This window comes from Lutjanus erythropterus, chromosome 17, assembly GCF_056507025.1.
Source record: "Lutjanus erythropterus isolate fLutEry1 chromosome 17, fLutEry1.hap2, whole genome shotgun sequence".
NCBI lineage: Eukaryota > Metazoa > Chordata > Actinopteri > Lutjaniformes > Lutjanidae > Lutjanus > Lutjanus erythropterus.
Genome location: NC_139333.1, coordinates 11,813,186 through 11,824,973, shown reverse-complemented (window position 1 = coordinate 11,824,973; position 11,788 = coordinate 11,813,186). Strand labels below are relative to the sequence as shown.

At 38.8% G+C, this 11,788-nt stretch overlaps 1 protein-coding gene across 1 annotated transcript; it reads left to right on the top strand.

Annotated features, from left to right (window-relative positions):
* The first annotated feature begins 6,483 nt into the window (after window positions 1-6,483).
* On the top strand, window positions 6,484-9,199 carry dlx3b (distal-less homeobox 3b). The gene is made up of 3 exons (XM_084741341.1): window positions 6,484-6,955; window positions 7,750-7,934; window positions 8,282-9,199. Exons 1-3 carry the CDS (start codon window positions 6,613-6,615, stop codon window positions 8,594-8,596), a joined length of 843 nt encoding a protein of 280 aa, XP_084597467.1. The 5' UTR covers window positions 6,484-6,612; the 3' UTR covers window positions 8,597-9,199.
* The last annotated feature ends 2,589 nt before the right edge of the window (window positions 9,200-11,788 follow it).

Below are 11,788 nucleotides of genomic sequence, written 5' to 3'. Positions count from 1 at the left end.
TTTTCATTTTTTATTTAACTCTTTTAATGGTATTTACATTTCTTTTTATATTGCCTTATGTTTCTTTTGTACTTTGAATTGCCTTGTTGTAGAAATGCTGAGCCTCATTATGCAAAGGAAGCAGTAGTACTTTGTATAAATGTTTTTTCTCCCTCTCATAGTCTTGCATTTCTTTCTCTGTTTAAGCCTTGAACCATCACCCTTCTACACCATCTGTATTTCAATCAGCAGAGGCTAGTAAATTAAATAAAGATGAAGTTTTATGAAAACAGATGATGTGTGATAATAAAGTTTTGGGAGCTTAGACTCTGCATGGAGATTTGTAGTGAAGCGGATAGATAAATCCCCCCATGGTGTTCAGACGGGGGAGGCTGATGAGGCTGATGGTTTTGTGAAGAGTGGGAGGTGGTGGGGAAGTGGAGGGGATGTGTATTCCAGCAGAGGAAAATCATATTTAAAAAGACTGCAGAAAGATGACAGGCTAACAATGAATGTGTGTCGCTGTGCTATTGGACAGATGTGACCAGCTGATGAGAACAGCTGATTACACAATTGACAGCCCCGGACAATGACTGCAAGGAAATCATGAGTGAGCATGCGTGAGAGGAGTGAAATGCAGAATGAACGAAAAATAATCTATAAGCCTGACTGCACTTTTGGTATAGCTTTATTTCTACAATACAACTTGCACATCTGTTCACATCTGCTCACTCGCACCAGATAACTGAGCATGCAATATTTGTCTTGAGGACTTCATAATACCGTCCGAGGGAGAATCAATTCAATCTGGAATGCTGAAGCTGGCATTTCAAAATTGAATACCCACAGAAGAGCTGCAAGGAGACGTGCAAAGGGAAACTGCAGTGAAACTTTTTGATATCTAGAGTCATCTGTCAACATATCAGGGTCCTTAAGAAACTGCCAGACCAGTATGTGTTAGGCCTCAGAATAAAGGGGAGAAATAATCACAAGAGTGACAAGGAGATGCTGTCTCCTCAGTACGACTCCAATGAGTAATTTACAAAAATACAGCAGTTTACAAATTAACACATCTACAGAAAATGATGTACATGTCCTATTAAAGGTACCATAATACTCACAGTATATTCCAGTATACTCATATTCCCGTCAAGTATTAAGCAGTTTTAGCTCAGTAAACTCTCACAAAACCTACCAAAACTTGGTAAAGTGCGTGAAACATATTATACAGACAGTGCAAAATGTAAGCGGGTGCTTGGGAACTTTACTCCTCTCGACAAAACTTAGCTCAATAACGATTTCTTGGCGCTCTGATCATGTCAGCAAGTCACGTCAGACATGTTAACTCTGTTTAAAATCCACAACATACCTGAAAAATTGGGAGAAGTTAACACCAATACAGTTTTCATTGAATAACAAAACAAAATCAAGTAAATAATGTAAAATAAACCAACCATTTTTTAACCTGTGACATAATACTGTTAATGAATACATTTTTTCTTTTTATCCTCATTACAGCTTTTAACATGATTACAGACTTGCGCATTTACTATGTTTTTAACTTGTAACAGGCTATGAGTGCATTATTTATTTTTAACTTGTCACATACGTCTCTGATTCTCCCTCATACATCATGTCTGGGCGTCACTAACATTAGTGTTGCTCTTTTTGGCCTAAAGGGGCTGCCATAATCACACTGATGATTCTCAGGAAGGTTTGAGAAGTTTAAAATGGGAAGAAAATTACTTTCTCTGAGGGGAAATGGCTTCATTTGTAATGTACAGTACAAAAGGTACTTTTTTTTTTTTTTTTTACTCGACAGCGATTAGACCAGCCAGTAATTGCTGGGGTTTCTCTGTGCAAGGTCTAAGCTTTTGTCCCGCGTTGGAACCAGGCCAGCTGTTCCAGTTTTACACACTGCATTAGAAAAGTACAAAACATGTCCCTGAAAGCTGTCTCATGTTACTGTGTTGTGAGGGTTTGATTGGTTGAGTATGGAGAGTTCATCTAAGCGTGTGCGGGATAGATTTTCAACCAGAGATAGATTACATATTCTCTGACAGAAAGAAATGATTTGAGACAAGGGCATCAGACATTTATACATCACAGAGGAGCAGCTACATCTGTAGACTGTAAACCACCGTGTCTATGGGTTTCTGCACACAGGTTGTAACTGGGGAGTGTCTTCACTGTCTGGTGTCTGGAATGACATTTGTGGATCAAAGACAAACACCAAGTTTGCAGATTATGGGGTCTGGTCGCTGCAATAACATGGAGGCTTTTCACGGGTGTAACCTGACAGCACACAACTTCACAGAAACAGAAACTGGAAAGAAAAAAAATGAGGCAGTAACTGTAATTCAGAGTAATTTCCTAAATCTAGCCTGCTTGAGAGTAGGGACAAGAATGGCCTCCCTCTTTTTGTATTAATAGGCAGACTATGAAAGCTCATAATAAGCACTGCTACAATCAGGTCGGTATGTCTGTCAGAAGAAGAGAGAAAAAAATCCTTTGCATGTAATGAAAATGGAAGAAGCCTCAAATTTTAATTCGTTTAAAAGGCCAGACATTTGATCTTTTAATTTTCCAGTTTTATTCTAATCTTTACTCTGAAACACAGGGGTTTGTTCATATATCACTTGAAGCCTGATTAATATAACATATTATTCCTGAAACCATGGCAAAAATGTATTTCTATGCCTGTTTACAGTCTTTTCTGATACATGGAGAGATTAGAGATATCCAAAACTTGCCCTGTAAAAGCTTTCAACTCTAATATGTCAACAAAATTAAACAAGAGCTTTGAATCTGACTTTATCCAATGCTTCTGTCCAGATTTCTATTCTGAAAAATTGATAGTTAGTGCATATTTAACTAGACAACAACTCATTTGCATTTATTAGACAAAACATTTCAGAAAACTTTTTACGCCATCCTACCGAATCCTCTACAGTAAACTGACAGTGAAAACTGCTCATTTTGTTTTACCCATTTCATCCATTTTCACCATATTTTCCTGGTCTGTCTGCTGACAGTTGACACCACAATCAAATTTAAGACTTATGCGCCATCTACTGGATCTTACTGGATACTACAGTGTAATGACCCTTTCACAATAATGTCCAATCTCACTGCAACATACAGTATTTTGTCCACAAATTCATATAAGAGTGGAGGACTTGAGATACTTTGGTGGATTAACACTTGGTAACAGAACTTGTGGCCTTCCAGCAGTTTATATTACATGTTTTGTGCTCTAAAGTTAATTGACATAGAAGTTTGTCTAAATTTGGGCTTTCTAGTGACACAGCGGAGTGATAATGTAAAAAAAACAGTGACAATTTTAGATGACTGGAAAGGAAGAAATAAGAGTAAGTTCAGAAACCACTGTGTCAATTATTGTAAGTCAGGAATCCACAAGTGAACAGCAAACAACAACAAGAGGTTCACCTGCAAATTCTCTCGAAATATACTGACATTCTAAAATGAAATATGTTTTTGATTATTTAAGGACGAGTGTCAATTAACAGGAAAGTATTCACTCTCTTCTTGTTTGGTCAAAATGGCACAATTAAACTTTGGGTGTTGGCGCCCCCAATTGGCAAGAGAGGAAATGTCATCAACTTCAGAAATCATGTGACTCAGCTGGTCTAGGATAGCTTTATGATAGTGGATACTAAAAAAAAAAAAAAAAAAAGGAAAAACTACTTTTAAAATGTAATTTAGCAAAATATCGATAACTTCACCCTGAAAGAAGTTGAACTACAGTAAAGCCACCTTAGAGAGAAATAGTTTAATGGTAACACTTTACAATATACATTAATTAATGCATAGATCATCATGAGTTAATGTATGACTTGAGAAGAACTAAACCATGCGTTAATGTTAGGTTTTGTCTTTCCTGTAATATGTTTAGTTTCAATATCTGCCTGCTACCTTGACACGTTCATGTATGTAGCGCACACATATGTCACCCACAATTAGTTTCAAGCTAAACTGTGATGGCTTTAAGATACTTCCTTACTTTGACGGCAGGGTGGCTGTGGCTGGAAACAGTCAACAATAAATAATCTTGTTATAACGAATAAACCTGCCAAGCTCACAACCACAAACTAGAGACCTGGGGCATTCTGGGGAGGCATGGTTTTCTTAGATATAAGGGGGTTTCTGAGCAGACGTGCTCGCCATCCAGTTGTGGAAAAACTATTTTTTACAATTTTTGCAATCTACAACCCAAAAACTGCTGTAAGATACCTAATAGAGCACACTTCCATCATAATATTTAAACTCTCTTAACTTTCAGAATTTGGACAGCCATCCAAATGGCAACCAGCTGCCCTGGTAAGCCAAAAAACATTTTTTAATGACTAGCATTAATAAATGTATGTATAAATGGTGGCTAATATAATCTGTCCAGGTAACAGTTTGCACATGCACTATACAGAGGTGAGGTGTCTGGGCACGCCTTTACTGTGGTCATGATGAAAGACCAAGGGAGGTGGGGCTGGTCAAAGGGAGTTCATTTTGCGAAGCAATGTTAAATAAAAAAAAACAACTTTCTTTTTCTGTTTTGCTCCACGATACAAACAGGAATGTGGTTGAACTACCAGCAACCAACTTCAAAATGTAGTTCAGCTGCAAGTTGCAGTTTAGTTAGTTAGTACTCCCCAAAATTGCAAGAGAGACACTGCTGCTCACTTTTGTTTGGGTTTCAGATTGTATGTTTTATGCTCTTAAGTTTTCACTTGCATTTATAATGGTGGACAGAAACATGTCTACCAAATAAGTAGAATTTGATTTGGGCAAGAGGTGAATCTGTTGGGTCTCAGACAGATGCTCTAATCAGTTTTTAACACTTAGTTTGCTTCATATCTATTGTCTATTTTCAGTATAAAGGTTTTTTGTTTTTTGTTTTTTTGTTTTTTGTTTTTTTCAGATTTTTGCATTTTGGCGTAATATGCAAACAAAATATATCTGAGTGGCTATGGTCCCTGCAAGAAATGAGTGGATTTTCTTCTAAAAATTGGGTGACCGCCTTTGGTGTCTAACGTCATTTTCTCAAATCTCAAAAATACATATCTTCCAAGATTCACCTTTAATGTACTTGCAGAAAAATCTCAGCTTCCTGTGCAATGAAGCACCAGTTTTTCTGAGGGCACTGTGTATTGAGATAAGTTGGCCCTAAAGTTAAAAGGCCTAAATTTTTGAATTATTCAAATCTTTTGTGAAACATACCTTTACTCGTGTGGATGAATAGTTGTGGTGATACCAAAGTCTCATGTGTGAATGAAATAGTAGAATACTGTCTAGAATTACTTTTTGTAATACCGATTTTGACGTGAAGTATTGTCTGTCACTTCACCTCCACCAAATGTCTCACTAACTTTATGTCAGTGTTACAGAAAGTTACCAAAAGAGGGCGGTAGTTTATCAGACATGAGAGGCACCAGAGGAGATTTCTGTTTATATCGGCAGTGTCACTGAAAAATTTGAGATTGTAGTCTGTGAAAAACGTTAATTTAACAATGGGAAATATTGTCAGTAGCTTTAAGAACAAAGTTTGTCCATCTTCAGCCATGTGAGGCTGCTTTTATCTGTTCTGCAGGCGGAAAACTAAAGATCCATGTGTGAATGAATACAGCAGTGGGCGCTGTGCACTGTGATTTCAGCTGAGCGCAAATGAAAATATGTCCTGTTTAAATTACAAGCGAATTTTCTTTCTTTTCTTTCTTTTTTAAATCAAAATATATTTCAAAATAGGTAAAAATGAAACCGTTTACTGCAGGCTGTTTCAACGTCCATGTTGTCCACTGTGAGTACACTTCTCTAGTATTCTAACAGTGTTGATCTTATTTGCATTCACGCACACACACACATACACACACACATCACGGACAGTGTGGAGGAATTTACCCGCAAGCAAAATCAGCTGAACGGATCTTTTACCTATCTGCTTCATCTCTTTCACGTAAAGTTCACTGTTCTCCAGCGCCTTTGAATGACAATAAGAGTCTGTGGGAGACTGGCTGGCAGCCTTTTAATGGGCTGAATAAAGTGTGATCTCTAGGCACTGTTAAGAAAACATTGCATAATTCGCATTAAGGGCCGGGGACGCTCTGGCTGCAGGATTAAGGTTTTAAAAAGACTATTGTGCTGGGGACATCTTGGAGCCAGGCAGCCTGGAGATGATGCAGAGAAAACCTGGACCTGTATGTGGTTGTGTTGCAAAGACAGTCCGTTAAGACCTGCAGAGCTGCATGTTCTTCCACTGAACAGGTAAATGCAAATCTAGAGAAGAAAAATCACTCAGGGCAGTGAGGTATGCGTGCAGGCGCTCTTGGCTGAAGGCTGGGTTTCACCACGACTTCGCCTGAAGCGCAAGAAGGGGGGAAAACGGTGGAGCCAATGAGAAGGCAGCTTCCAGCCCAGCTCTCTATAACTCTGTGTCACAGGGCTGAGCGATGCCACAACCAAGTTTCTGCAGCTGGGAGAGTTTCATTGGACTATAGGCTTTCCAAAGAGCGCACACATTCTGTTTCTTTTCTTACGTTTTTGCTTAAAACGAAACTCGAAACGAAACGAAAGAATCCAAGAGTGGACTTTGTTTATTAACTGTGGAGGGCCGCTTTCACCATGAGCGCCGGGCAGACGTATGACAAGAAGATTGCTTGTATTTTGACCGATCTGCCAGGATCTATGAGCTGCCACCCGAACTCCAAGGACTCTCCTACTCTGCCCGAGTCTTCGGTGACGGACATGGGCTACTATAGCGGACAGACGGCCCACGGCCAGCACGAATATTATCAGAGTCAAGCGTACGGACAGCCCATGAACTCTTACCACCACCAGTTTAACCTGAACGGAATGGGAGCCGCGGGAGCGTACGCCACCAAATCTGAATACCCGTACACAAACAGCTACAGACAGTTCGGACATTACAACAGAGATCACCTGCAGGCCTCGCCTCCGAGCTCAGGTAAATGTTGTGTTTATCTCCAGGGTGCGTAATTTTATCTGCGCCTAAAGATGAAGATAAGGGTAGTCTCGGGTTATAAAGCTCCGATTGCAAATGAAAACACAGAAATACTGTATGACCAGCTATTTTTCTTTTTCCATTGTGTTGTTATGTTTTGGAATTTTCCAAAAATGTCTTTGGAAAACATTTGTCGTAGAAATTGGAGATAATAAATATGCAGTGTAACTTGCTGTCTTGAGTTAAGTGTACATAACTACACTCTTTCTTTGCGTTTCTTGCCTCCATAAATTTTTACCTCACAAGACCAGGGTAACATCGCTAGCGTGTATGTTTTATTTGCTGTGCATTTCTGGGTTGAACCCCCCTCCCCCCAAAAAACCCAACATTTTCTCGGCGGTAGCTGTTAATGTCGTGTTTTAACAGCCCGCCTGGGAAGGAGCCAGCCATTAACAGCTGGTCATAAAACAATGATGGTTTGATTAAAGCTAATAATATTCACTCCATCAATTTTAACTTGTTACCTCTGGCCTGCCAAAATGGTATTCTGACAAAAAAAAAAAAATCCTGTCTGAGTTATTTAGTTTTGATTTTTATTTTGTGACACGTACACGCTACGAAAGTCTTTGAATGCACAGTTTATATGTGCAATTATAAACATCATTTTCATATCATCTCATCAAAATGTTGTCGTTACCGTTTCACTTATTTAATTATGCTCAAGTTTCACCTGTCATAGCTACTCAAAGTTTTCCTCAGTGGTGTATTTTATCTAAATATTTTCTTGTAATTTGTAGTGAAAGAGGAGCCAGAGCCTGAGGTCCGCATGGTGAACGGAAAACCGAAAAAGATCCGCAAGCCGAGGACGATCTACTCCAGCTACCAGCTCGCTGCTCTGCAGAGGCGCTTCCAGAAGGCGCAGTACCTCGCACTGCCCGAGAGAGCGGAGCTGGCGGCGCAGCTCGGCCTTACTCAGACACAGGTAAGAAGCTGCCTGACCCGGTATAACACCTGATGTTTTATAATTGATCAATAGTTTTTTCTTTCACGTGAGTCGATGCTTCCGAATGTGGCTAATAATGTGCTCTGTAATTATCCATCCGTGCGTAATTACGCACAACAGACACGGTTTGATTATTTAAAACAAGTTGAAAAATATAAATACTGGTATTTTATCTCAGAAAATACAGTTAAGATTGTATTTTTATGAGTTTTTCTAATGCAGAGTAATATTTATTATGGAAAAATCAATATAATACATGTTATAACACTTTATGTTTTGAAATTTCTGTTGCATTACATTTAATTTTCACACTCTTATTCTGCCAGGTGAAGATCTGGTTCCAGAACCGGAGGTCCAAGTTCAAGAAACTGTACAAGAACGGCGAGGTTCCCCTGGAGCACAGTCCCAACGCCAGCGACTCCATGGCCTGCAACTCCCCGCCCTCCCCCGCAGTGTGGGACAACAGCACCCCGCAGAACACCCCGATCAGCAGACCTCAGGTCCCGCAGCCGACGCACAGCTCGTCGCCGCCTTACCTGGAGGATTATAACAACCACTGGTACCAGCAGGGATCACATCTACAGCACCCGGGCACCGTGCACCACCCAGTCCCGCAGCAGAGCGTGGGAGCTGTTTATTAACAATGACTCAAGAGCAGATTTATCTTTTTTTTCCCTTCTCAAACGAGGTCTCTCCACAATGACTCTGCAGAGCAAAAGGTTGAGTGGACCGGGAGCAGGCCTGAAGAAGTGAAACATTTTGATTTCTGGATGATCAAGAGTGTTTCAGAACTGCGTTTTCTCCATTCACAAAGCACATGAGGGATTTCTGATCGCTTGTGGCAGCATATTTAACGGACATCTGGCGTGGTTTTTTAAATTATTTATCGCTTCTGTTGTATTTCCTTAACTCTTTTTGTAAATGAATATGCAAAGTTTTTTTTTTTTTAACAAGTAGCCTAACCACGAACCGAATATTGACAAAACTGTGCAGTTGATCCATGATGCTACATTCAAATCTGCATGTGGGTTTATAGAGAGCGCGTCAGAATAATTAACAAAAAAACAACTCAGGTCATATTTATATGGATTTGTACAAAACGTCGAAGGCTGTAAATATGTGTTTATATGCAGAACCACTATGATCATATTTGACTGCACTGTGGTGCTTCCAAAACCATTTTCATATTCATGTAATTAGTCCACTTGTTGCCTTCTTGTCAATGAATAAAGGTGTTACTTGCATGTTTTTGTGTCTAGCCCCTTTATAAACAGGCTTCTGTCCAGCAGTTTTTTTAGACGTGTTGTGACAAGTCATGCAGGTAATTAAAGGTACACTATGCAGGATTTTTCAGTTTCTGTTTGGAAACGCACCAAAACATAGTTGGTTGACGGTTGAGTCTCATTACCAGATTGTCAAAATAATAAGAAAATAAGAGATGACTGAAAGGGATTATTTTGGATGAGTCTATTGTTTGTTTGATTTTTAAGAAAATCCTGCATAGTACCTTTTAAATGTAGGCCATATAAGGTGACTTTATCCTAAACAGCGCATGAATTGTTTCTGAAAGCAAAGAAAAACAGATTTTTTTTTCTTGCTGTGTACCAGATTCACCTGTTTGAATGATTTTAATGAAGGCAAATAAATTTCGAGTTGCGACTAGCGATTATTTTCATTATCGATTTATCTGCCGATAATTTTCAGGATTCATGGTTTGATTGTTTAGTTTTAAAAAATGTAGTAATAATAATAATAATAATAATAATAATAATAATAATAATGTGAAAAATATTCATCACAATTTCTCAGAGGCTGAAGTAACTTATTTAAATTGTTTCTTTTGTCCAACCAACACACCAAAACCCAAAGACTCTTCATTTACTGTCATAAATGACAAAGGAAAGCAACAAATCTGAAGGAACTGGAACCAGCAAATGTTTGACATTTTTTGTTTGAAAAATGAAAAATCGACGAATCACTTATCAAAATAGACAGCTACATTTCTTTCAATTGACTAATCAATTAATTGGCTATTTAGTGCAGCTCTAAATAAATTATTTAGATCACTCACTTTGAATGTAGGTAACTTTAAATTTACTCTCACTGGAAGCAGGTTTACTCAGAATTTTGGTTGCGTATTCACAAAACACTTTGCAAACGTTTATATTGAAAAACCAGTTATTATCCACACGTCATGTAAATAATGAATCATCATATAGTGGACATGTCAGTGTTTAAAGGCATAATATGCAACATTTTCCTTTAAAAAAAAAAAGTTCAGACTCATATAAACATAATTCCTTTCAATCGTTACTTGGAGAAAGTGTGTGGTGGTGTCTGTATCTGCTCTGTCTTTTTTCCCCTCATTATTTTGCTGTACTTGGGATTTTTTAACAACCCAAAACTATCATTTGACGTCCTCGGAATGAGACTCAACGATCAAAAATCTTTGTGGTGCGTTTAAGGACAGTTTGGACAAATCCTACCCATTCTACCTTAAAAGAAGAAGTTTCTTTTATTTCAGCTAAGATTCATATTAATCCACGTTTGATTTAAATTTTTTCCAGAAATCTACCAAAATGATTAATGGGATTGGTCTTTTTTTGGTTAATCTAATTATTTGATGATCAAAACGTTTATTTATCTCATTGACCCCAGAAGCTAAAAACTTCACTTTGTGCACCATGATAATGAATGTACAGTGAACTGACTCCCTCTTGTTTTGGTGCTGTGGGCTGCGTGCAAAGCGCTGCAGTAGGAGGCGACACACAAGCAGACATGTTGGAGTCACTCGGTTTTATTACTATTCTGTTGCCAGATAACAAGAGAGAATTCAGCGCGCTGCACACACACACACACACACACACACACACACACACACACACACACACACACACAGATGGTGGGTGGTGATGTGCGGGGGTGAAGTGAGTCCGTTGCCGAGGGGGATCCCGCGGCGCGCACACGCACCCACGCAGCAGCAGAATGGATGGAAACCCTGCCAAATATTGAAGGTATAAGAAAACACAAGCCAATTTTAATTTTGATGTTTCACTTTAGGCGTTGGATTTTATTCAATTTCGTTTGGCAAAGTCACAAAAAATGATTTTTACACTTGAGTTCATTGGTCATCCATGTGATGACGCACTTTTTACCCAGTATTTAAGCATACGTTTCACAATTTATGGTAACACACTTACAAAACAAAACACCAGACTGGGGGTTTGCCCAGGTGATGGAACAGCCTAATGGCAGTGACTGTGACACACGTGAAACCTGGGGAATACAGTGACATTCATTAGCTGAGAGATAAACATGACAACTGCACTGATAATGACTGTTTTGACAGCGACAATGAGACAGTCAGAGAAAAACCAACCTCCTTTTCTGCGTCTTCACTATAATAACGAATGGCAGTGGACAATGGGTTCAGTTTGGCCACAGAAACCATGCGTTATTAAATATGTTAAGGAAAAAGCACATGATGGAGAAAGTGCTAATGGAGATCTGATCCACATGGACCACCAGGGAGCCATTACGCACTGAGAGAAAATGTACCCACGGCGTTATAGTGAGTTATAACCCGTTCTATCGACTTTACTAACTAGAATGGTATGCACCCGGACACTGTTATTGTGTGAAACTTTACTGGAGCATTGTGCCATTGCAATAATTTCAGGACATACAGTTTCCAAGTGTGGATTTAAAATCTAAATCAAATTTTTATTTTTCTTAAATTGAATAATTTCACGTTTCATTGGATTTACTCGCATCCAAAATTTGTTGGAACTATGAAATATTATTCTATCATATATATTACATATACTTTATTA

Bases quoted from the DNA above. Each gene is read 5' to 3' on its own strand.
- dlx3b (XM_084741341.1), top strand. From the start codon at position 6,613: ATGAGCGCCGGGCAGACGTATGACAAGAAGATTGCTTGTATTTTGACC. The intron at 6,956-7,749 runs GTAAATGTTGTG...TGTAATTTGTAG, and splicing joins GGCCTCGCCTCCGAGCTCAG to TGAAAGAGGAGCCAGAGCCT. The intron at 7,935-8,281 runs GTAAGAAGCTGC...TTATTCTGCCAG, and splicing joins TCGGCCTTACTCAGACACAG to GTGAAGATCTGGTTCCAGAA.